Source organism: Lissotriton helveticus, chromosome 5_1, assembly GCF_964261635.1.
Source record: "Lissotriton helveticus chromosome 5_1, aLisHel1.1, whole genome shotgun sequence".
NCBI classification, from domain to species: domain Eukaryota; kingdom Metazoa; phylum Chordata; class Amphibia; order Caudata; family Salamandridae; genus Lissotriton; species Lissotriton helveticus.
In genome coordinates, this window is record NC_136065.1 from 138,672,142 (window position 1) to 138,699,159 (window position 27,018).

At 44.5% G+C, this 27,018-nt stretch overlaps 1 protein-coding gene across 1 annotated transcript in view; it reads right to left on the minus strand.

Annotated features, from left to right (window-relative positions):
- CCDC187 (coiled-coil domain containing 187) overlaps positions 1–27,018 on the minus strand; it is a 282,400-nt gene that overhangs the window by 85,917 nt on the left and 169,465 nt on the right. The window contains exons 18-22 of the mRNA XM_078640350.1: positions 17,382–17,469; positions 13,998–14,144; positions 13,736–13,902; positions 3,320–3,322; positions 1,245–1,420 (exon numbers count right to left, since the gene is read on the minus strand). Coding sequence (XP_078496476.1) covers positions 1,245–1,420; positions 3,320–3,322; positions 13,736–13,902; positions 13,998–14,144; positions 17,382–17,469 — 581 coding nt within the window. The remainder of the gene's footprint in view (positions 1–1,244; positions 1,421–3,319; positions 3,323–13,735; positions 13,903–13,997; positions 14,145–17,381; positions 17,470–27,018) is intronic.

The window sequence follows — 27,018 nt, forward strand, 5'->3', positions numbered from 1 at the left end:
ACCTATGGATTCACTCATACATGCTGTCAATGAACAATAGAACACTATCAAAAATACTTCTATATCGACATTAAACAACAGCAAGCATCCTATTCACATATGAAGTCATCCTACTCACTTATGCAAACAATGGATCATACTTACATATTTACTTAGCAAAACACTTATACAAACACCACTTCTTCTATTCATTTAGATAGTAAGTCAGAATTAGTGAATTATAAAATCATTATTACAAGTATACAGTTATCCATACAGTCACTCACACAATCATTGTGTCTTATGTATACTTATTTATATACAACAACTGACACATACACTGCCTTTTATTTTTCTAGTTTGTTTGACATGTACCATTGAGAAATATATTTGCTCATCACCACACCCATAAAGAGATTCACTCACCCAAACAACTGTTAGAACATGTAGTTTTAACTTCAGATATCTACTGAATCAACTATTCACACATCTTTGGACAATCACACACCCCCCACCGAACCACACACACTTTCACACTCCCATACAAATACTCAGTTAACTAATCAATAACTAATATAGACTTTCACATAGCTAGTAACCAACTGTAGAATCAATTTACACAACAACTGACAAAGTGATACAGATATTCACACAGTTTAGTCACTATCCACTATATTTAGTGAGACATTATAAATTGGTCAAGTAAACAGTCAATTACACTGCTACTAAATCCTCCATCCAAATATTTATCTATATAAATCCACTTATTCTTCAATGCAAATTGCTATATATATAATGCATATTTAAATAACGAAGCAAACCACATTCACTGGATGATGTCATCAGTGATGTCATCAGTGATGTCATTTGAGATGTCATCAGTGATGTCACTGACCATGTCATGAATGATCTAATATGTGACATCATCAGCAGTGGATTGCGGGTGCGCGAAATATAGTTAGTACAACTAACTATATAGGAGCAATTTCAATAGTTTTGTATGAGTAAAATGTCCAGCTAACTATAACACCACTAAAACTTATAGTTGTTTGAGTGAATTTCAAACGTTTTTTAAAAGCTAATTCCTAACTATATAACTCCTGAAACCTATGGTTTTTTCAGTGAATATATATATAGATACACATACATGTTGGGTAAATCCCTGTGTTATTATTTTCTATTATTTTCTATTGGAGTGTGTTGCAGTACCTGTAGGTGGCCATAAGTGGTGCCTGACATACTCTTAAGACATAGGAGCACAGTACCTTGGTCTTCAGCAGATGCCTCTTCTGTGAGTTCCTTGAAAGAGTCATCTGGCTTTCTGGTAACTCTGTTAAGCTGCTTAGAATCGTGGGTCTCTTCTGACTTTGGTTTCCACTCCCGCAGATGCTCTGTGCCCAATCTGTGCCTTGGCACTCCGGAGTCCTTCTGTGGTGGGTGGCTGTTAAGATAAGAAGACCATCAGACCTCACCTTCTAACATGAAACAGGTTAGGTGAATCATGGTCTATAAACATGGCAGGAGTCTGTCCAACGAAACACTGATTTTTCTGTCTGTCTATCTGGTCTGTGATGAGTTGTATCTCTCCTTCAATTCCTCTTCGTATGCTGACCAGGGCCGGACTGGCTACCGGGCAGTTAGGAATGTTGCTGAGCTGGGGGGTGATTTAGTTAATGGGGACCTGCGTGAGCTAAACGAAATTCGTTTTGCTTTTAGATTTTCGCCGCACACGCAGGTCTCCATGGACGAAATCAGCCTCCACTGCAATAAAATCAGGAAGCAGCTCGGCAGCATTCCTAATTGCCCGGTAGCCAGTCCGGCCCTGATGCTGACTGCATCTCTAGAGGGTTAACGTAAGGTAATTACCCTCTTAAATTTTGTTTAAATTGATCCTCTTTAGCCCCATTATTTTACAAGAGCATATGTGTTTATTTCTACATTTCTTCTTTATATGAATATAAAAGAGAGTAGTAAGACCTATAATGCAAACAACATGATCCAAAATAATGCATTCTTCAGTATGACATGAAAAAATAATATTATGTTTTATAAATAAGTAGCATTAATAAAAAGCATCAAGTAGAATACTGCATTAAAAATTATATAAAATATTTAATTTATGTTACTGAGAAGGTGAGGTTTTAGTAAAGACATTGGTTTTTCACTAACTTTTTCCTACAGTTTCATACAGCATAAAGAGATTTGCTGATGAAAAACTAAAATAATACAAACCCACTGTAATACAATAAATGTTCAAGTGGTGATCTTTGCATTGTTTAGTAGTATGTTTAATCTTTTTTATGGGTGCTCAGGGATATCTAATTTTCATTTGCAGGTATTTTAACATTACTTGTGCTTAGGGTTGTGTTTGCCATGCTCATGTTTGCATTTTATTCACTTTGAATAGGGTGTATCACTTAGTTCGATACAGGACTCACTTTCTCAATATATTCAGCTGTATCGAGGTCTAGGGCAATATTCTGCGACTTAATGATATCCTATTGCCTCTTTGTTGTTTACAAGAATCCTTTTCCATATCTGTCAGATAACAAATCTAAGTGGTCTACTGTTGTTGATTTTTTGTCCCTTCAGTCAAATAGATCTTCTGTCACCTTATCGTCTATACCTACTATTTCCACTTGGACTCTTTTGCCAGATGCCGCTCCAAAACTTTACGCCAGTCGTCAAATGACTATCCTAGATCCCATAGACAATGAACAGTTGTTAGAACTGGGGTTCTCTAGTTGGCAGAGGTAGGTACCTTTGTCCAAATAGGGACCCTTGCTTCTAGTCAGGGTAAGGGCTACACTTCTAAAATAACCCGTGCTCACCCACTTGGTAGCTTGGCATGAGCAGACAGGCTTATCTCGGAGGCAGTGGGTAAAGCATCTGTGAACACATACAGTAACACAGTGAAAACACTACAAATGGACACCACACCAGTTTAGAAAAATAAGTAATCTTTACTAGACTTAACACAAGACCAACCAACAAAAAATCCACAGTACTGTAATCAAAAATAAGACTTTAAAATGGTAGAAATAGCTTAGTTCAATGTAGATGGTAAATGCAACACTTTAGTCTCAAAGTACCTTGGATGCGTCACACAATACAAACAAAAGGGTCGCAGGGAAGGTGATGCATCGGTTCCTTGCTTCGGGGGAGGTGATGCGTCGGTTTCTTGCTGCAGCGCTGGGGAGGTGATGGGTCGGTTCCTTACCAGAGAGGAGGTGATGGGCCGGTTTCTTACTGCATTCTGGTTACAATGCAACAAAATGGCGTCTTTGATGCGATGTGACAATGTTGGATGTAATGTGTGCATGCCCGATGGCAGTGCGACGAACTCGGTAACTTCTGAGCCGCAACAGGCCCTGCGACACGCTTCTCCATTGATGCGACGGTGACCTCTGAGGCGGCGACACGCTTCTCCTCGTTGTGTTGTGCTCCCAGCTCCCAGCGACACACAGTCTTCTCAGAGGGCCCAAACAACAGTAGGCCTCTCTTTGCAGGTAGAATTCCCAGCAAGGGAATTCAGGGGAGCCGGTAGTGAAGTCTTGTATCCCTGAGACTTCAGGCAGGAGACAAGCACACTTCAAGCCCTTGGAGATTCTTCCTCAAGAATATGAATACAGCATTGTTGAAAGCAGGCCAGACCCTGGTAGCTGAAAGGAAATCTCCTCCCCCTACTCTCTATTCTATGAGAGCTCAGGTCAGTGAAATGAAATAACCGCCACATTTTACAAGCTGATTCTGTTTCTGATTTTACGGCGGTTCTGAAAATGTGTCACTACCATTTCATAGAAGTGTGGCACTATTCGGCACTGCCACACCATAGTGAAGAAGTCTTCATTTAGGGCAGTTCTCCAAGGACAATGACCAGTGTGGTTGGAGTATATTCTAGCCAAATATTTTGGGATGAGATCTGGTCTATATAGAAATTTATTTGGGGTAAATCAAAATACAGAATTACTAGTCACCTGTTTATTATAGTACATCACCCTTTGCCACTTTACCTCTTCAACTGGCTGCCTGAGATTTTCCCATTTATTCCTAGGACCCCCCCAGTGTGGGGATGGTCGGTCTATGCACAGGACCTATACACTTCTGAAATAGGTTTAGGCCTTCAATAATCTATGCAATTCTGTGAGTGTGTGTCTTCCTGCTGGCCATCCAGGAACACTTCATATGTGCATCTGAGTGTACTTGACAACTGGACATGGAGGAGGAATTGGCCAGGTCATACCCTAAAGGGTTATTGTTTCTGAATAAATGTTAAAAACTATCTTCACTATACGGTTCTCCCTTTTTTACCACCATCTTTATTACTATTGCACAGTCCATCAACAATAATATGAGTTTTGTCTTCAACTCCAAGTGCACTTGTATGGTCTCCACATCTGGAGAGATGTTCAATTCAATATCATCTTGTTCTATGTGTGGTACTTGGATTCCTAAATAATATAAGCTCTGGTCTGCCACACCATGCATAGGTCAAGCAGGATATTGCTTCTACGTCTTTTCACTGTGCCTGGAGGGAAAAGGCAAGCTTTGACCCAGTTTGTTTTGAGCCCTGAAGCTTTTCAATATTCTTCCAGTTATTGTAGGAGGCACGTTACTGTTACTGCCCTCTTAGGTTGGGACAACAATACAATTGTATCTGCTTAGAGAGAGACCGCATATGTAGTGTCCACAATTCATATGTTCCATTCCTACATTTCAGATGTAAGAATGCAAGTCAATGGCCCAACCACCAAAGCAAAAAGAAGGTTGAGGGTGGGCATCCCTGTTTAACCTCATCCCCAAGCTACCAGCTGTCAGAGATATCACTGTTAATTTTGACTCTGGTTCAGACAAATAGGTGCAATCTTCTTCTCCATCTTAGCCTAGGAGGTCCGACGTGATATGCCCTTAGATATCAAATCGGTATTGCCTGAAGATGCAGAGATTTTCAGGCTTGAGAAGTCTTCGCTGGAAACATATTGCTACTCATTCTAGCCTTAGCGAAATTATGAATCTTACCCTTAAACAAATTGTGAAAAATAAAGTATATTTTTACCTCAATATGGCAGGACCATTAAAGTGCAGGACTTTATATACTCTATGAAATAGCTTGCCTCCTATTAAAATTATTCTCCAATTTGTTAGTATTAGCAGTGCTCGAAATACTACATTATCTAATTTCTACGGCTGGTAGAACAAGTAGTCAAAGGTTCCAGCATAGCTCCATTTTCACAGTCAAGGGGAGTGTAGTCTTGACCCTTTGAGAGAAGTTGGAAAGATCATCTTGGTGTTATTTTTGAAGGGCACGCTGCCTTTTTGACTTAATTTGAGGCTCAAAGGAACGATTCGGATCCATCAAAAAGCCTAAGGTGGTAATTTAAACTGTGATGACCCGACAGCCTGCCATGTCATCAGATACCCTAGCCTATACTCCCCTGGCAGAGGACTTCCCACCAAATTTAGAGACCCCTGCTTGCCTGGCGCGGATCTCACTGCCTAGAGTGTATCTGATGGTGTGGTGGATGCTTTGTAACGAGAGCACCACGTTTTTCACCCTGCTTGGCCAACTTTTTAGTTAAAAAAAAAAAAAAAGTATGAGTAGAAAAACAAGAAAACAATGTCACTGACTATTAAGGAAGTTTTCTCACTCTGCATCAGGACCAGTGACTGGTTTCCCTGCCTGGGTCAGCCATGCCTTGCATGATATTCATGATTAGGGGAGTGATGATTGCCTTGTATTAATATTTTGGGGTGACCATCACTGTGACATGGCGCCCCAGTGCCAGATGGAGTTCCGGGTCAAAAGCTTTTGCTAGCTGAATCAGCTAAGGCTCTACCAGTGGAAATACTGTGGTTCTCCTGTCATCTCCATTTTGGCAAGTGGGGTGTTTGTTGCTTTTGCCACATGACCAGCATCTGCCAACCTCCAAAAGACCCCTGAAGTTATGTACATTAGGCCGCTGGCTCCCAAAGGTGCTGAAAGAAAAGTGCATCCACCTCAGCTCCTCCCAGGAATGCTTCAGAGTGATCCATCAAGTTGGGGCCAAGAAAAAGGGCTGTCCTAAATCATTGATTTGCCTATTTAATTCCCATAGGAAACTTCTGTTGTAGCTATAGAAAAAAACAGCTCAACAGAATTACACCAAATTTGTCAAAAAGTTAGATTTTTACTCATAAAGTGTACATTTCTTTATGTGGTGTGAATCTGTTCAGCTGTTTTTGAGAAATTTGCATTTAAAAAGGTGCTTGAGATGGGCGGAAGAGTTAAAAAATAGGTTTATCTGGAGCGTGAGTCACACAAGAGTCCTGCAGTACCGTAAATTAAAAATATAAGGCTCGCTGATCGGCGAGGTTGCATTTTGTCCCGTTGTACCATTTTCCACTGCGTCCTACTGTCATTTTTTGTTTTCTTTAAAACTTTTGATCGTTGCATCCAACTTCTTTTTTTGTGACTTGTGTTTTGTCTCTATCTCTTTAAATAACTTCTTTTACACAGTTTAGTTATTTATATGTTAACTATATTAACTTTTGGCTAAATCGTTTTCCCACGTAGCTCACTCGCTAGTTTAAGAGTTAGCAGATTTATCGCCTGCCTTACGTATATAACATAATGTACATAAAGAAGGAACTTCTTGTAACAGTTAATCACTGTTGAAAAATTACTAATGATTTTTTTCAGCCAATTCTCTCCAAGCAAACAATACAGTAAAATATGTTCTTCACTCCCATAAATAAACAAATTGAGCAGAGTAAGGTATATCCAAGAAGCAGTCTCCGAATAGCAAACAAACAGAAAGTTCAGTTTGATGAAAAAAATGTTAGTGCTAAACTGGAATTTGAATTTACAGGGCTCCTAGGTGGAATTAGTTGCCCTCCATTCTATAAGCAATGCAGAACATAAACACATAATTAAATGTGACAGTGGCATTATATATGCATATGAATGAAATGCTTAAATCAAAAATAGTGAAAACAGCATTCAGAAGAAAGTCCTGGCTGGTTATCAACACATGGCAGATTCTTCCTGCAGAATACCACACTTGTACAACCCCTACAGCTCTGCACATCCTTTGTGGTTGTTAATTCAAAGGTTGGCACACTCTATGCTGCAGCATGGGAGCCATCCAAAGCAGGAAATCCTCTTCACTGTCATGGACTTCAAGATTTAATCCAAATGGGCCATACCAGCTATTTATATTTATAAAGCCATTGCACAATGATATAATGTGATTAATGTCACCCACATTTTCCGACTGATCATCCATGCAATATGCAGTGATTTACATACCTGCAGAAGTGAAAAGGCGTCATTGTGTCTGTTCTGTGTAGCATAGATGATCTAAGCAGAGCCGATAGAATCTGCGCTGCATCATACTCGCTCGCTGGCTCACAGCAGAGTCTTAACATCTTCCTCCGCAAGTAAACCATTAAGAAGTATGAAGGAGAACAGCAGCCAAGAAACCTTTCAGGGGAGTGTGCCAGAGATGAGATCAATAGCAGAACAAAGCCCTCAATCATGGTCACTTTGAGATGCAGAGCTGCCTGAGATGGGTGGTCTCCTGAGGAAGAGCCACAGAGTAAATGCAGTAAAGGCTCTGTTAGGATTGCTAGAAGTTGGATCTTTTTTCTTTCATATTCTTGTAAAATTGTTATTATTATTTTGGCAACAGCTGTGTCATCTAGAAGGGGGAGGGCTGGGGGAGCAGTTGTAGTTCTTGGGACCTTTGAAGATCATTTAATCCCTTGATCACTCAGCTACATACACCGCTCCAAGACAGGGTCTCCTACTCTAGTTTTCTTGTTCCATGAAGCTTCATCATAGTGTCTCCTGCTACACAAAGATGAGTCCCACACTTATGACTTACTCACATTTCAGATAGCCTTGAGGAGTTTCCAGATCGTGCATTGCCGTGTTTCCTAAGGTTTGGGCCAAGAAGGGTCATCTGAGCCCCAAGATATGAGACAATGACAGGTTGGCGTTGGAGAAGGGGGGGTTACACGTGCTCAAATTCTTATCAGGAGAGGCTCCTTCGTAATGACGGAGGAGCATCACTCCACTGCTCAGCGACAGCAGATGATAAATACATTTATAATAAAACAACTGAGCTGCAAAGCCAATAGTCTAGGGTGGGGTGAAGCCGGGCCATTGCAATGAGGAGGAGTGGTGGGGGGCATTGTCTTAGGCCTGCCAAACCAACATGTGCACTTAGGTTTCCCCGGCCAAGCTGCATTCTACAGCCGGGTGTTGAAATAGCACAGACTCCCCTTGTCTGAGCGAGTGTTAGACCAGCCCACTAAGCCCACTCCCAGCACTTGTTTCATGCTACGCATTGTATGAGAGCAGCGTCTGGATTGGGTGGGAAGCTTGTGCTTTAAAGCCAATTGCGATAGGAGCAATGAGGCAGCAGCTGCCACTGATTCTTAAATGTTCTGCTGTTGTTGTGGGTCTGTTATTTACGCCCCCTAGCTTGCCTCTAGGACATGTGTGTTGTCCCTCTTCCCATGTAACATCAGAACACATACATGTAGTATGTTACAGTATGCAGGATGATTTTTGAAAAGTAATTTATTTTTGCAGGTCATGTCCTCCCTGAACAGGAACACAAGCAACCCAGGACTGGTTTCACCCTAGTTATGGGCTCATCCACCAGTTACAGATTGGTATCAGCGAGCATGCGACCCATGTCTGGGCATACCCATGCCACTTAGGGTGGTACATGAAACACGCAAAAGGTGATAGGAGGAATGTTTGCAGTTTGTCTAACAATGGCGTAACTGGTCCTGGGTTGCTTGTGTTCTGATTGAGGAAGGACTTGACCAGGTTGTTCAGGCTGAACTATTTCCATGAGGCACAGGGTCAAGACTGATTTGCATATGGCTGGTCCAAGCTGAGGTAGCTTGGTGAGCAAATGAATGATGGGTTGGAGTGCTACCCCAAACTATTGCTGGTGGTTAGACTTATTGCAAGCAGCCTCCCATCACATTTTGTGTGTTTCATGTACCGCCCTAAGTAGCATGGGTACGCCCAAACGTTGGCCCCATGCTCTCTGTGTCACTAGAACCAAGCTATACCTGGCTGATGAGCCCATAACTATGGCGAAACCACTCCTGGGTGGCTTGTGTTCTGTTTCGCAGAGGACCTGGCTTTGCATTTCGGGCTGGACTGTTCCCAAGAGGAGCAGGGTCAAGTCTGATTTGCAGGTGGCTGCATCCAAACTGAGGTGGCCTGGTGAGCAAAGAAATAATGGGTTGGAACGTTACCCCCAGCGATTGCCAGTGGTTAAACAAATTGCGAGCAGCCTCCCATCACCTTTTGTGTGTTTCATTCTATAAATTAGTGTCACCATCCTAAGCGATTGGAACAGTAATAAACTGATTGAAGAGACGAGGAATCCTGCACAGGTCTATCTTCCTCTTCAAAAGAATTAGGAACAAATAGTTTATCCGCTAACTCTTGTGAAAACAGATTAGGACAGGAAATGTAGGGACAAGAAGGTGATGATGTACCCCTAACAGTGGTGTGCAAGTGATCGAGAATTGAGATCAAGGCAAACACAAAACCTAGCTTAGCTTGATTTAATCTGGGAGCAAAATTCTCCTGACAGCCGGGATGAAGATCCCTTTAGAAAGATGTCGATCTATATCCACATTTTAAGGCTGAGACCTGCCACTACTGGTTCTGAATGAATCTGATAAAAGTAATAGAATTTCTTCCCAATGAAGTCAAGAAATTTAGCATCTTTGTTCAACTGTGACATGATAAAAGATGCATCTTCAACCACAACATCAACCAATGAGAATATCAACCACCACTATATTGTTGAGTCAAGTATATGTAGGTAAATATAGATTTGCTACTTACTTTGATCTACATACATTGACAGTATAGATACACACTACACCCCAGCACAGACTTTTTACAGATGGCACCTTAAATGTCTACAGCATACTGTCCCATTTTTAAAAGATCACATTTATGTACCACAATGTGACAAAAAATTGCCTTGAAAAAGCACCAGGCTCACTGTCAAAAGGGTTGAAACATACGTCGGATGTTTTATGCCACTGCAAATAAAAGGCTATCCCAGGCTACTATAAGTGAATCCCAAAACAACACAGTAAGGCAGTTATGCATAAAGCGCTTTGGGAAGTGTACTAGTGAATGACCACCAATGACGGATCACTGGACAGTATATAAGTGGATAATTGACTGTAATCCTGCAGAGTCAAGAAAAATAACCAAGCTATTAAACAAATGCAGAGGAAGACATGATGTGATTTCATTATCTGAAAGCACAATCAGAATATGAGAGTAAAAGTATACTTCATTATAAAAGTAATACATGTTTATCTGAAATTTGCATTTGATTTATTAGTAAAGGGCTGTATCCCTACATATGCCTATGTTCTCCCATAAATCGCTGATGTATGTATAGATATATATATCATTATATACTGGGTGCACAATTTGCACCTGGGATTGTGCACAACTCAGCCGCAGTCCGTGCAGGTAACCGCGGTGGGGCTGCTAAAGGATGGGTTTCGAGGGACGATGCAGAAGGGAAAATGATATATTTAATTTTCCCTCTGCATCGTCCCTCGAAATATCCCCTTAACTGGCCCCACCACTGTTACCTGCACGGACCGCGGCTGGCACAACTTCTCGAGGGCCAATGGGTTCTAGTGACATGAGACCTAGTATAGGGAGAAGGCAGACTTGAAAATGCAGCTCCTTGTGGGCAGTGGCATTAGGAGCAATGCCAAAACTTCTGTGATCCAGATAGAAAAGCTTTTTGCAGTTAGAGACCTTACTTGTTACCCACTCTGTGGGTGTTTTCCTGTAAAGTAGCACCACAAGCTACCTCATCTGGTGTAAGCAGGGGCATAGCTCGGACAGTAAGATGGGGGGGGTAAGGGGGGAGGGAGCTTCAGATTTCTCGACAATCATGCAGGCATACATTATACGAAAATCATGGCGCACAGTAGGATTTAAGGGCCGCAGAAAGGGAGAGGATTGTGGATTGGTAGGGGTACTAAGTGATAGAAAGCACATTATTTGGGGGGCGGGGGGGATGGATTTCGACATATGACCACGAGGGGAAATTATTTATTTATTTTTCCCTCGCAGTCGTATGTTGAAATCCCCTCCTACCAGGCCCCATCGCCCCACCTCTCTGAGGTGGCATACTGCATTCATTCAGGGTATTGCCATGGCTTGCACACCAGGGACTCTCCCTCAACCATTCATGGACCCACGCTGCAAAGTCCTCAGGCCGCGTTCAAGTGCATCATCAGGCCAACTTTATTTTGTCTCTGGCCGGCCACCTTCGGTCACGATCAGTCACAACCCTGATCCGGGAAGACTCCCTGCAGTCAGGAACTGTGGTATTACTCTTGTTAGGGTTTTATCACCAGAGTAATGGCAACATCGCCATTTTGCAACCAGGAGAATTGCCTCTATTTGTGAGGTTGAGAGGGCGAAGCTTAAGAGAGTGTCTCACTCCATTGCGTGCTCAATCATACCTCAATTAAATATCAAGATTATTAAAGAGAAGGAAATAATATAAAACGAATCTATTAAATAAATAGACTGGCCACCACTGAGTCTTTCCAGAGAGAGTGTGTGTATGTTTTCGTCTGTGTGTGTATACATTTCTATAAAAATCCGGCAGACACCTCACCATACTCAACTGAAAGCACCAGTACCCAACTATTTATCACAAAACACATTTATTAGGAGGGCGTAACACCACAAATAGCCCCCTCTGAAGCTATGCCCCTGGGTGTAAGCAGCACACAGTAGCTTCACGGTGCTAAGACATTAACTGCATAACAGTGAAACCAGCAGATCTGACGTCCCTGCTGGTCTAGGAGTGCCTAAATGAAAAGACAGGGAGTTCCATGAGAAATATGTGAAATATGTGAAGGGTGATTGGTCGGATAGCAGTGGCCAAAGAGTAAAACAAATGTGAAGGAGGGCTGTGAAGTGGAGGACAAGGGAGGATCTGGATGGAGAGGGAGCGTAAGTATGACGCTGGAGAAACACAGCAAAAGCAGAAATAAAAACATCGAACAAGTGAGCATCAACATTTAGCAATGACCAATGACTTGACATTGAAACATAAAACCATCTCCAACGACAGGGTGATGTTTATTGGACTGAGGAGGACCAGCCTCATAGCCTCTTTATACCAGCAATAGAGGTGCAATGAATGAACGATCAGTGGATGAGGATAGGTCCCTCCTGGTAGACATCTAGAGAAGAAAGTGTGCTGGTTAAACTGCTTCTAAAGACTTTCAGGACAACTGGTATGCTTTTAGATGCTACCTTTCTGCTGAGTGTGAAATAGTGCGAGTGGGAAGGCTGGTGGCACATGGGCTCTGGCCTTGGGTCTGCGGCTAGCCCATGGCACTCTATTTTGTAAGAGCCGACATTTTTCGAACAGCTGTTTTTGAATATCGGCCTGTTGGAAGATACAGCAGTCCTAGAGTGAGGCAACAAGAGCATTATGAAGAACAGAAACCTGAGAAAAGCATTTATATGTTTTGGAAGAGTTGAGTTGGAGACTGCAATTTTTAATGTTATGTTACGGATATTTATTAAGCGCAGCGATTACCCAAGGGTGTCCTGGCGCTAGTAACCTATCTTTCGTGCAAGAGCGACGAAAGGAGTTATTTATCAAAAAGCCATGTTTTTAACCCCTTCCTGAAAGCTAGCAAATCTTTAGCATTTGTAAGGTGGACTGGGAGGTCGTTCCATGCTTTGGCTGCCCCATAAATAAAGCCTCGGTCACCCCATGTTGCTTTTTTTGTGGCTGGGACAGTAACCAGCTTAGCTCCTTTAACTGCCTCAAGGATCTGGGGTCACTGGTGAGACTGGAGCCAAAGGTGACTCCAAATACTTTGACAGACTCCATGGGGCAGGAGTATTTTATCTTTGATGGACCAGGTCAATGGCACGGTCACAAGGAGGGTTACTGCTCTTGGTCCATTTGGAGAAAGATCACTGGCTAACATCACGCAAGGATATACTCACGAGACGTGGAGAAGGAAAGGGGAGTGTGGTGGTGCAGTGTCTAGTCTCCGGATGTATGACGTTTCAACGCATGCTTTTACAACGCATGCCTTTATGACGCAAGTTTTACAACGCAAGTCGTCACAACGACTTGCGTTGGGGGGCGCTGGATAGTGAATAGTTTAATTTACTATTCCAACTCCAGTCCCCGTGGATAGTAGGGAAGGTGTTGGATAGGAAATTAAATCTATTCCCTATCCTAGAGCGCCCCCCAGCGCAAGTCGTTGTAAAAGTTGCGTTGTAATGGTTGCGTCGTAAGGGTACTTCATTGTAAAAGTTGTGTTGAAAAGGATGTTCCCCCTACTCTCCTTATTACCACTCAATACATATAAATAGTGTTGCATTTAACAACTTGCAGATGAGCATGAAGTTGGTTAGTACAGATGATATAATCAAAGTCTCTCTTGTGGGACACGGAAGAGGAAGTCATTTCTAGTTACTCCCCAAACCAATGAACATTTATGCAACAACAAAATTCAACGTGTGCAGTTTTATAGAATCCATCACATCTACGCAGATAAGGCATGTGATGTCATCTCTTCATACTAATTGAGAAAATTCTTAAAACACAAGAACCCTTGGAGTGTAATCATTTTCAGATATTGCCACAATAACTGTGCAGGCTTTAATAACAATATTTTGTATATTTTTACATCAATAGGTAAAACAACAATCGCCTACCTTCTAACCTCCTTGTCCTCCCTCTTGTTCTTATTTTTATGACCAATTTCAGTCTCAGACACCGGTGTAAAGTCCAAGTGGATTTCACTCTCCGGAAGAAGGGGAGTCGTCCAACGCTGAAATGGGTACTCGCTCATCAAAGACGTTGCTTCCTGTTCCACTGGAATCTAGAAAAAGCAACACAATCAAATAGTGAGATTTAAAATTACAAATGTAAAAACTCTAACACTCAAGGTGGTAGTTTTAAATTCTTCTCCCTGACCTGAGTTCTGCCAGTTAAAGCCTGCAGCTTCTGCTGCAGGTGAGCTGTTGACTGCTGCATGTGCAGAAGCTCTTTCTGATGCTTGAGCAAGAGTTTTCTCTCCTGGTGAGCAGACTTGTAGATGTTATGCAGGTGGCTGATCTCAGTCTGCATGAAGTCAAAGGAGAAAAGGAGAATCAAAGCAATGTACTTTCCTATAACAAATTTTTATCTAATTGTAATCAATTTACACCAGATCCGATTCTCGCAGAGTGACCTATACAAGTGTTTGCTTAGACCTTTATTTCTAAGTTTGTCCTTGAAAACTTCAAGCTATTGACAGGTGTCACATTTATGGAAATGACATAAACATCAAGATAGTAATAATGATATTTACAATTTTCTTATTAATAATGCAATTGAAACCCCTGTAGGTACCTCTGAATAGAAGAATTTGACAGCAGACTCATCCGACTAGACCTATCTACCGCGCCCTCTTTAGACTCCCAGATCCTACATGGTCTTTAGTTTTATGCTGTCAATCAATCTCTGGGCCTGATTTAGGTCTTGGCACATGGGCTAGAAGGTGACAGATATTCCATCCACCAAAATATAAATCCCACTATTTCCTATGGGATTTATATTTCAGCGGATGGAATATCAGTCATCGTTTTGACAAAGTAACCCGTCTGCCAAGATCTAAATCAGGCCCTCTGTCTGCATCCTGCTTTTCATTCGTGGGCTACCTCTCGGGAACAATGCATCCGGTTCAGAGGTTAGAGTGTATCACACCAGCCGTGCCTTATTTTAAGGCTGATAAAATGTGTAGCATTGTGCTGGGTAATTAAACGTGTCATCAGCACCAAGAGACAATTCCAAATATAGAGCATGGGTTATATGTTTTTGGCCCCATCCACTCTGCGAGCGAAGCCACCCTCTCTTCTAGTTGTTATTATTTTTACTATTGTCGCCTGCTAACTATACGTAACATTCTGGTCTCCAGGATCCTGGTGTGCAGTTGCTTGACTCAAAGTACACGTGGTTGGTGCTAGGCAGGACATTTTGTGTATCTGAAATCACCCTCAGCTCATTCAGTTTCCCTAATTTTTCCCAAAAGTAAGACACTGATGTTCTAAACTCGACTACTTTTAAAAGATAAATGTAGTAGCCATTAATCAATGTTAAGTAAATTGCTTCACAGACAGGAGGGTCAGGTAGGAAATATAAACCAACAAGTAAATTCTATACTATTCCACAACTGAGATGCTTGCACTACTTTATAGCACAAGCCCCAACCACTGGCTGGCAAGCGTGCCTTTATATGCTCCCATCCTCCATCACTGATCACCAGGAAAGTGCATCTTCCTATAATTTGAAACTGCATGGGAGAAGCTCTGCCTCCAAGGGGGCCTACTCACAGATCCTTGCAAGGCTTGTTTGTCCTCTACCCACTATGTAAATCAGTTAATGTGCACCAGCCATCTCATCTATGGGACCAGAAGTATTGATCTGGAGCCACATTAATTAAGTTAGCACCCTTGAAAAAGGATTCCAGTGCCTGGTTTCATATTAATGGTGTGACCTCAGCTGGCCAAGGTTTTCACCTGCTCAATTTCCCTAGCTGATTCACCACCACCACTGCATATCCCCACAAACCTAAGCGAATTGCTTCCCCACTATATGTATATCAAGAATAATAGGTTGACTATGTTGTCAACAATATCCAAAAGCATCACCATATGTAGACTTTGCTCATGAAGACATGGTTAGCGACTCCTAGTGGTGTTGCTGAACTTGTATATGATTCAACTAGACCCTAGTGGACAAAGTGACACTGATTAGATGGAGATTGAAAGTGGGCGGTTAACTTCATTTGGGTTTAAACATGATACAGATGGATGGGTCCTAAATTAAATCTAATGCCCTAGACACAATCCTCAGGATACAATTCTGTCTGTTTTTTTTTCTTTTTCAGGAAGGTCAAGCCTCCCAAAATTATGAGCATTGTATAGACTTCATGTCAAGGAAAATATTGCAGTATACAAAATTGAAATGGGCGGAGAAGTACATTTTCTTGATCATGATTAGAAGTAAATTTATATTCTACACATTTTACATGTTAAACTCTAGGGTTTGTAAAAAGCTGTGGTTTATAAAAAAAACTATATATCTGAACTATTAATATCCAGTCAAGATGGCTGCGCTGAGTTACATGGCAAATTATTTGTACTGGGGTTTAAGTGTGTAGTCTGTTCTCTAATTTTTGCATTGATTTTTCAACACATTAACTTTATTCTAGATTATTCGGTTAAAGGATCTTCTTGCTTTGTATTGCTTGTTTATTCTGGGCATATGAATGTCAACTGGAACTCTTCTAAACTCTTACTGTGAGCGCTACTTGCAGGCAAGAGTTTGGTCATTATTGTATGGAAATCTACTCAGATGCTGGATATCAATGCATGGATGAAGGAAATTTGGGTTTTGTCCAGTAACACATTGAGGTTTAAGAAGGCGGTGCTGACCCTACCACTTTGATAAGATGTGGAGTGATTGCGTTAAAATAAATTTGTGATTGGTTAAGATTTTTTTTTTTTTATATAATTCAAAAGATAGTGACTGTCTAACATGTGACGCTCTGCCATCCTCTTCCCCACCCCTTTTATGGACGTTTGCTGCATCTATATATTCATTTTACCATGTTATAGCTAATGCATATTTTAGTTTGTACGAAGATTTGATATATGGTCCTAGAATATTATAAAGTAAATATCCTCTGAAAATATTTCATTCTAAAATATAATTTACACAATATTGCTGCATTGGATTTAATGAAAGAAAATCTACAACTAGTGCAGCAACATTTTTGTTAACAACACCAACCTCCAGGCCTTCAGGAAATCTCTAAAGACATACCTGTTCTTTACATCATAAAATTCGCGCACCTTATGATTTTGGCTTAGGCACCTTAAAAGAACATAAGCGCGGAGATACCCCTCAGGGGGCCGAGTCCTGCGCTATATACGCAAATAAATAAATAAATAAATGTAGGCCACAGTATTTGTGTTGGATGATATTTTTGTTATTGACATTCTGACACACAACCGGATTTGAGTTCATGTATTGTTGTTATTGATAGCACCCTTCAATTGGCTGCTCTTATGTATATCCTTGTGTGTTTGTTCCATTCATTTGTATTTTTAATGAAATAATGTAATAAATAGTAAAAATAAATACAAACAATTTGATGGTAGTTGTGTTGCTGGTGTTGCTATAATCGTGTCTGAACCAACGCCATTGTTTTGCTATTCTGTCTCATTGCCCAGGATAGGATATGAACTGGTGAGCTCATGTGAAGGACCATACTATAAGGTCAAACTGCTGAGTCATTCTGTGCATTAACCATACCTGCTCCTGCTGCAGCTGGGTCAGGATCTCCTGCTGCTTTTTAATGATGTCACACACTTTTTTGTAGTCTCCCTTGTTCTCATAGCGTCTGAAAATCGGGTAGATAAAGAAGAAAGAAATCAAACAGATGCCTTTAATAGGGATTATCAGACCCCATGAGCTCCACTTTAAAATCACTGTGCATTATGCACTGGCACACAGAATATTCTTTAAGAAGGCACGATTGTGTGAAATGATGTCACACACAAACAGCAGTTGGGGAATATGTCTGATGACACTTGCTTGAAAGGAATATCAAGAAGAGAGTATATATCATACCATTATGGTGGAAGTAAAGGCTGCCAAAAAGGACCTATGGTAATCACTTCCGTAATGCCTATGTGGGGTCTCAAAAGTGTCTAGTGTTGTGCCACATTTGCACTCACTGCATTTTGTTTTCATTCATTCATTCATCCATTCATTTATTCTTTATTTCGGTTTGTACACCATAAAAGAAAAACACAGATAAATACAAACAAATGCTAAAACAAGTAAAAAGGCTAAAAGTCATTATAAAAAGATTTTAAAGTTCAAATGATTCTTAAGATTAAAACAATGAGAAAGTCAGTAACAAAGCCCAGTCCATTGTTAAAGTTTAAGAAAATTCATCCGTGCCCACCACATAGAACTTAAAAAACGGGATACCGCATAGACAATAAAAAGTTCAGTATTATATATTAGGAGCCTGAATGCTTCCTTGCAATGTGTCGTGCCAAGGTTCCTACACAACTGGATCAGCCATCTAGGTCTGATTTTGTGCTATCCCGGACAATAGAAGAAAACATGAAGTTCAGACTCCTCTCCCAAGCTGGACACCCCTATGTAGTACCACTGAACCATTTGTTGGTGAAGGAACGCAGGGGAAGGCAGCCATGCCGAAACTGCACATACAGTTTCCTGGCTAATGCCGGTCGAATTTCATCTAGGCATGGCTCAATGTTATACGTAACCTTCACGTCCAGAAAGTTTGATGTTAGAGATCCAGTGGTAGAATATTCTTGGAGTTTAACAAGGTTGCCCACTCTATAGCTGGTAACTATTTTCTTTTCATTATAGGCCCAAATCACCTGGACCATAGTTGTCCACAATGCTGCAGACAAACTGAAAACGGTAAAGATCTATTGGGACACCATCTCCTAGAAGTCACCATGGACGTCATTTAGGGGTCTCCAGCGGTTGCGGCTAACGCCCCTGGCTTGTCCCTTGCTACCCCTGGCATGGCCTATATGAACCCTGGCCTCAGAGGTGGCAAAATCAGTGCCTGGAAAACAGGAGCAGCTCACCCTAAAGACGGTGTTTCGTCCTCCATTTTCCACGTTTTCTGCTAAATTTTTGTTACACAAATAGTGAATAAGGTTATTCACCATTAGTGTATGGAGTATAATTAGCTGGAATATGACCCTATCTGACAGTTACGGTAAGTAAAAAAATGCTTTTGAATGTATGTTATATGCATGCTTGTAGGTGAGTGTGTTAACCTGAGAGAGTGCGTGAATTTTTAAGTGTGTGTGTGTGTCAAAGTAAAGGTCAAATGGTGTGTGATGTCACTTCTGCTACCCGGGTATTTTGATGAATTGAAGCCCATGGAAGTCCCTCGACTGACTTCTTGTCAGCACATATTCCTCTCAAGAACCTGTTCCTCACCCGCAAGTGGATACAACAGATCTCTATTAGAATGAACAAGTTTAAAACAAACCACTAAGGAGAAAAATAATATCAACATTTTATTAAACTTAACATTCACTCCAACCAATTCCTTTACAATTAAAATATATTTCATATACATATTCATATTGACAAATGTCATCAATCCTCTCCCAAATTGACCATACCTTATTCATGTATTTATTTAACGGTTTTATATAGCGCTGGCTAGACCCAAGGGTATCAGAGCGCTTTACAGGGTTGGAAGTGGGAAACAAGTTACAAACTGGTATTAAGAACAAAAAAGAGTCAAATTTGATAAATGATAAATCCAAAAACAGAAAAATAAACAATACATTTGGTCAATTATAGGATAAGGATATCTGTGTCATCGTGGGAGGCAAGGGATTGGAGGGGGAAAGTTAGGAGGTAGGGAAAGAACGAGGAGGGAGAGGGGGGAGGAGCAGGCATGTAGGAAAAGGCAGTGATTGAAAGGGAGAGAGTAGAAGTGGGATAGGGCATAGGTGAAGGGGAGAGGCGAGGGAAGCGATTCAGGAATGAAGTAGTGAGAAACGTCATACTGTCCTGGGCGTGTTGTGGGAACCGGAAAGGAGGCCGGAGTTAAGGGCCCTAGTATTTGTGGAGTAGGTGACGCTTGAGATCTTTTTTTGAAGCTGGCATATGAAGGGTTGCAACGTAACTCCTTGGGGAGAGAGTTCCAGTTGGACGAAGCGAAGCCAGAGAAAGAGCGAGATTTGGTGGATTTCTTGGGAACCAAGGGAGGGATCAGGATGAGGGAATTGGAGCTCCTCAAGTCTCTAGAGCAGCCAGCCTTGTGAAGTTTTTGTGAGAGGTAAAGTGGGGTTTGAAGATGTAAGGCTTTGTGTGTAATGCACGCGTTCTTGTAGGAGGATCTGCCTTCGATGGGAAGCCATTGGAGATTTTTGAGGATAGGGGAGATGTGATCGAACCTCTTGCAATCCAAAATAAGCCTGGCCGTGAGCTTGAGGACAGACTGGATTGGGGTTAGATGAATTTTGGGTGTTCCCGCGAGTAAGGCGTTGCCGTAGTCCAATTTGGAGAGGACAAGTGATTGCACAACAGATTTAAAGTCATCAGCAGGAATAAAAGGTTTGATTTTTTTTAGGTGAAGAAGGGAGAAGAGAACGTTTTTAGTTGCATTTTTTAAGTGGGGGGAGAGGCTGATGTTTTGGTCAAGGCTTATTCCGAGAGATTTAACTGAGCTACAAGGAGCAGTTGAGGGCTTTAAGGTCAGAGAGCCAATATTTGATGGGGAGCTGGTTGTTTTTGGGGGCGAAGAGAATGATTTCCGTTTTTTAGGGTTGAGTTTCAAGTGGTTAAGATGGAGCCATTGCTGAATCTTAAACAAGGTATCATTGAGGTGCAGAATGTCTGTAAAGGATTTGATTTTATAGTAACGTTGGGTATCATCAGCTTAGAGGTGATAGTTAATACCTGCTTGCTCTAGAATGACGGTGAGGGGTTCCATAAAGAGGTTAAATAGAGAAGGAGAGAGAATAGACCCCTGGGGTACACCCAAGGAGACAGGCATAGGTTTAGAGAGGCAGTTGTTGATTTTAATTTGTAATGATCTGTGCTGAAAGAAAGAGGTGAACCATTCGAGAACAGGGCCATTGAAGCCAAACCGATCCTTGAGTGTGTTGAGTAAGGTAGATTGGTGGACAGTGTCGAAAGCAGCTGAGAGGTCGAGAAGGATAAGAAGGGATGCCTCCCCTTAGTAAAGGGAGTAATGGATGTCATCAACAATATTGAGCATCGCAGATTCAGTGCTACAGCCCTTATGGAAGCCTGACTGGAGTGTGTTCAAGAGATTAAATGAGTGAATGTGTTTGTCCAGTTGAAGCAAGGCGCATTTTTCGAGGGCCTTGGATAAAAGGGGCAGATTCGAGATAGGGCGTAAATTGTTGAGGTCATTAGAGTCAGCATTAGGATTTTTGAGGATGGGGGAGATTTGGCCGAGCTGGAGGGAGACGGGCACGCAGCCAGTGGCCAAGGAAGAGTTGATGATGAAGTCCAATAAGGCGCAATGATGTGCTTTAAATCTTGAACGAGGTTGGCGGGGAGCGGATCAAAGGTGTGAGAGGAGGGTTTAAGTTTAGTGATGATGTTGAGGACATCTAGCTTGGTAACTAAGCTGAAGTGACGCCAAGATGCGTTATTTTTTAGCTGTGGGCAGGAAGGGAAATGTTCATGGGGGACGCCGGAGTGCAGAAGAGGGATGGAGTTAGGAGGGGGTGAGGGAGTCAGAGGTGACTTGGGTGGAAGGACTTGGAGTGGAGATGAGTTCAGTGGTGGGGGGGATAAAGGGAAGGATAGATAAATGTTGGCAATTTTCTCAGAGAAAAAGGAAGCAATTTCCTCACATCGCTCGATCGAGGAGGTCGGTTTGGGAGGGGCAGAAGATGTTTAGTTTTTGATAATGTTGAATAGTTCCCTGGGTCTATTCTTGGCTCAGTCAAGCTGGGCATGGAAGAAGGAGGCCTTTTCATTGAAGATGTGTTTCTTATAATTGACCCTAGCACTTCTGAGGAGGGCAAGATTAGAGGGGGAGGGATGATGTCTCCACGTGTGTTCAGTCATCCTGAGCGAGCGTCTTTCACTGTTGAGATCAGCTTTGAACCAGGATTTGGAGGGAATGTTTTTTTGGGATTTTAACTTGGCCGGGGCAATTTGGTCTAGGACCTCAATGATGGCTTGGTTGTAGTGGTCAGTGAGGTCATTAGGATTTAGTGATGGAGGGGGAAGTTGGAGTTTTGCTTTGATTGTATACTCCAGTTAATCCGGAGGAATCGAATGAAGGTTCCTGGTTAATTTCTTATGTTTAATATGTATGGGGGAAGGGAGATGCGCAGTGTTGTTAATCGAGAAGAGAATGAGGTGATGGTGGGACCAGTCAATCTGGACAATTTGCAAAAGGGAAGCCGGGTCTTTGCTAGTGATGATAGCATCAAGAGTTGCCCCTTTGGAATGCGTAGGAGCATGGAAAAGTTGCGTTAAGTCAGTAACGTACAGGAGATCATTGAGGGAGCAAACCGAGGGATCAGTCTTGTTGTTCCAATGAATGTTAAAGTCACAGGGGAAGATATTGTTTTTTGTTTTTTTTTAAACAGATTTTTATTGAGTTTTGGTCAAACATCTTACAACCATGTATCATAAACGGGTCTTCAGCGCCATAGTCCTTGCTAGGGCAAACTCTACATTAGGCTGCATTCCCTATACCTTACGATTCTCCCTCCCCCTCCCCCTCTACCCCCACCCCCCTTGTCAGTGTGCCCCCTACCGTCTTTCCCAGAAAGTGGCATAAACCATTGTGCAATAGCGCCCAACTCCTTCTAAAACACTCACATTCGCAGCCCTCAGCCGGTTGATGATCCAGAAAATGTGCAAAATATAGCATGGTACCTTAGCGGCCTTTCGTTCCCTATCAACAAGAGTACTTAAATCCTCACATACGCCAGGGTGCGCGGGCCTAGCTGGCGGCACCTCCCGTGTGTACCCTCACAGTCCCCGCCCTAGTCTCCACTGTCTGACTCGCCGGCGCATCCGTCTCGTCTCCCCCACTATCTTCCATCATTGATTGAAGGTCCGCCACCAGCGCACCCCACGCCCTGGCCGCATCTAGTGCTTTGTCATTAGAAGTGCGTCTGGCTAGCTGTAATCTGAGAGTCCCTTCACTATTTGCCCATTGTCGGAAACTCCCCCGCCATCTCAGGAAGCTGGGGCCCCCCTGGACTTCCAGTGCATTGTGAGCTCTCTCTTGGCCATAATCAACCCCAGGTCAAAGAATTTACTTGTAACTTTTGTGGCTGATATGTGCGGGAACCAGAGTAAGAGGCAAGCTCCCATGTTTGTGTCAACTTGACGTCCCGTGACCTCATTTAAGCAAGACATAACATCAGTCCAGTATGTACCGAGCCCTGCGCCTGACCAAAACATATGACCAAAGTCAGCACACTCCGCATTACAACGAGGACACACTGAGTGTGCTCCTTCAAAGACCTGCTGGATTTTAACCGGCGTCAAATAGGCCCTGTGCAGGGTGGAGTATTGGACTAGCTGAAACCGAACATTGCGCGTGCCCTTCCAGGCACGTCGCACGAGCTGAGGCCAGGTCGCCTCCGGTATCTGCTGGCCGAGGTCTCCCTCCCAGCGCTCCCGCAACCTATCTAGGGGCGGCGGTCCATCCAATGCCATTCTCCTGTACAAGCAGGTGATAGCCTTGAAGGTGCCAGCGGCCATCGCGACGTATTGACAGCCCAATGACGTGGGGGGTTCTGCCAGACCCAGCTTCCAGTGTTTCTGGATTCCGGATACCAAAGCCGCATGCAGCAAAAAGTCACCCCTCGGCAAATCAAAGGTGTCTCGTAGTTCATGGAACGGCAGCAAAGTACCATCTCTATACAAGTCCCCTATCATATGGACCCCGCGGTCCTCCCAGGTGGCCAGCGATGACCAATCCCTGCCATGTGGGAGGGCAGTGCACATGCCCAAAGGGATCTCCGGGGCATATGGGGTGGGAAATCCCCCCCGTTTCGGGCTACGTAGCCAGCATTGGCGAAGGGTACGCTCTTCGAGAGTGAGCTGGTCCAGCTGGAGCATCTGCTGGAGCACTATGAAGGACAAGACATGGCGCTGAATAATTCTGCCCTGTGGACCGTCTGGGCCCCTAAACTCCCGTGCCACCGCCTGCGTGAGCCATTGCAGCTGTGCCGCCAGATAGTACCATTCAAAATCCAGTACCGCCAGACCTCCTTCCTCCCGCGATCTGAGCAGGGTGCTCAAAGCTACACGTCTCCTGCCGGAGCCCCAGATGAACCCTATCACCATGGACCGCAGCATCCGGAAGAAGAAAATCGGAATCCACACCGGCAGCGTGCGATAAAAATAAAGCAGTCGCGGGAGGGCCACCATCTTCAACAGCGCTATTCCTCCAGCCACTGACAGTGGAAGGGTACGCCAAAAACCCCATACTGCCTCTAATGCCCCTCAGCGCTCTGCCCACATTCCCCTCATATAGGAACGAGTGGGTGTGGTAAATATAGACCCCAAGGTACGGTAAGCACTCCGATTCCCAACGCAGTCCCTCCAGCTCCGTAGGCTGGGCGCAACGTGGTGTCAATGGGAATAAACAGGTCTTGGACCAGTTAACACGCAGCCCTGACAGTTCGCCAAACTCCCGGAGGAGGGCCCGTGCGCCTCGCACCGAAGCCTCCGTGTCGGCCAAGTATAGTAAGAGGTCGTCGGCATACAGGGAGATATAATGCGGATCACCGCGCAGCAGCACCCCCCCATAATATCGTCCCTGCCGGGCTCGTGCTGCCAGAGGCTCGATCGCCAAGGCAAAGAGGAGCGGGGACAAGGAGCAACCCTGTCGGTGCCTCTTTCCACCGAGCATGCCCCAGATATTGAGCGGCCCGTGCGGACCCTGGCAGTAGCGGAGTCATACAGCAGCTGCGTCCAGCGGACAAAACCATCCCCTAACCCGAACCGACGAAGCACGCAAAACAGATACGACCACTCCACGCTATCGAATGCTTTTTCGATATCCACCGACAACACGGCCGCGCCCGAGGGACCTTCCACCTCAACTTCCATGACCCGTATCAGTCGCCGTATGCATGTCGAGGTGTTCCGCGTGGGAATGAAGCCCGACTGGTCTGGGTGCACCAGAGTACACATATGCACAGACAGCCGCGTGGCCAAGATCCTACTCAGCACCTTATAGTCCACAGTGAGCATCGAGAGCGGACGGTAAGCCGTCCTTGCGGCAGGTAGTCCGCCTTTCTTCAGTAGCGGCACTATGATCGCCTCTCTGGCTGATGGAGGCAGCCTGCCCAGTTCCCAGGCCTCGCCATACATCTGATGTAATTGAGGTGCTAGGAGGTCAATGTACGAGGCGTAGAACTCCACCGGCAGCCCGTCACCCCCGGCATCTTCTTCCTGGCCATGTGCTTAACCGCTGCTCTAATCTCCCCCAGGGATATAGCAGCGCCCAGCGCGTTCCCCTGTTCTGAGACTAACTGCGGTAACTGCGCCTCATCCAAGAAGGCATCCAACCCATCCGGGAGTACCGTCAGCCTGCTCCGGTAGAGCTCCGCGTAATAAGCCAGAAACTGATCGTTAATCTCTTTCTGCGAGTGAACCAGGTCCCCTGCGGGTGTAGCCAGTGATAATATCGGTGTACCCCTAGTATGGGGGTTGGCCAGCCATGCTAACAACGTGCCTACCCGGTCTCTCTCAGCGTGCACCTGGACCATGTACTCTCTATAATCATGGCAGCAAAGCCTCTCAACTTGAGTGGCTACCCGCTCCTGAGCGGCTAGCACATCCTCCCTACTGCCCCCCTCTATATGACTAGCCTTCTCCGCCTGCCGCAGTGAGGCCTCCTCCCGGTCGATATCATCTAGCAATGTCCGACGCACCCCCGCTGTGGACGAGAGGCACACACCTCGCACCACCACTTTGAAGGCGTCCCACTCATGCGCCCTGGTGGTCGCGGACCCCGCGTTCTCCTGAAAGTAATGCTCTATGCCCTCCCGCACCTCCGCGTTAAACACCGGGTCCTCCAGCGCCAGCGGGTTCAGTCTCCATGTGGGAACCGGCTGCCGCTGTCTGGACCAAAGGATCGTGAGCAAGCAAGGGCTATGATCCGAGATAGTCCTCGCTAGGTATTCGCTGCTACGTGTGAGTTCCTGGGCCCCAGGAGTACAAAGAACAGTGTCAAGGCGCATGTGAAGGTCATGGGGTGCAGAGTAAAACGAATAATCCCTGTCAGCGGGGTGATGTGTCCGCCAGGCATCTAAGAGGTCCCATTTTTCCTGCCAATTCTTCCGCGCCCCGGCCACCCTGCGCACCACTGATTGCGCCAGCGGAGGATGGGAACGATCAATCTCCACGTCTACCACCGAATTAAAGTCCCCCCCCCCATAAACATTGTGCCCACCAGCAGGGACGCCAGCCTCCTCGACAGCGCCGAGAAGAACGCAGGCTGGTCAGAGTTTGGGACATAGGCGCTGCAAAGCGTAACATCCCGGCCATCGAGACGCCCCAGCACAGCCACAAACCTCCCGTTCGAGTCCACCACCATCGTCATGGCTTGAAAGGGGACACCTGCGCGCACCCAGACCAGCGCCCCCCTAGCATAAGCGGAATAGGTGGTATGGAAGAGTTGCCCCCTCCATCGCCGCTGCAGCGCCTGCCCTTCTGCTTGAGTTAAATGTGTTTCTTGTAAAAAGGCCACCTGGACCCCCCTGCGGACCAAATATGCATGCACCTTATACCGCTTCCTCATGGAGTTGAGCCCCCGCACATTCCAGGTAATACATTTCAATTCCAGTTTAGCCGCCATCAATAGGCCTATAACGGAGTCCAAACCCACACAATCCTAGCCGCACACTGACAACCCCCTTTAACGTGTAACAGCCCCAACCAACTCCCAACCCACCCTCCCCCAGAACAGGCGCCAAACAGTTGTTACCCATCCAAACCCAACCCCCGTCAATGAGGGAAACTCTGGGAACTACCAGAGACTCACAAGCTATGTGAGGTAGAGAGGGTGACCCTACACCAGCCAGGCCGGAGCCAACAAGAGGCCCACCACACCGTGATAGGCCGATCCCGCCCATGATAGCCTCCTCCCCCCAGCAGCGCCTCAACCCATTTGAGTTCTCAGTCCGCCAGGGCCCTCTCACTCCCCAACACTACCCCTTCAATACAGAAGAGAGCGTTCCTCCCAGCGCCCCAAGAAGCGGTCCCCCAGTGTCCCCCACAGTGTCAAGACCGCAGGCCGAGCATGCCCCCTTACTGTACTTCGCTCAGCATCCTGAGTATCATTCGTCCATCAGTCCATCAGCCGTCTGTGGGGTAACCTGAGGCAGCTCCCCAGGATCCTTCTCCGAACCCCCATCAGAGC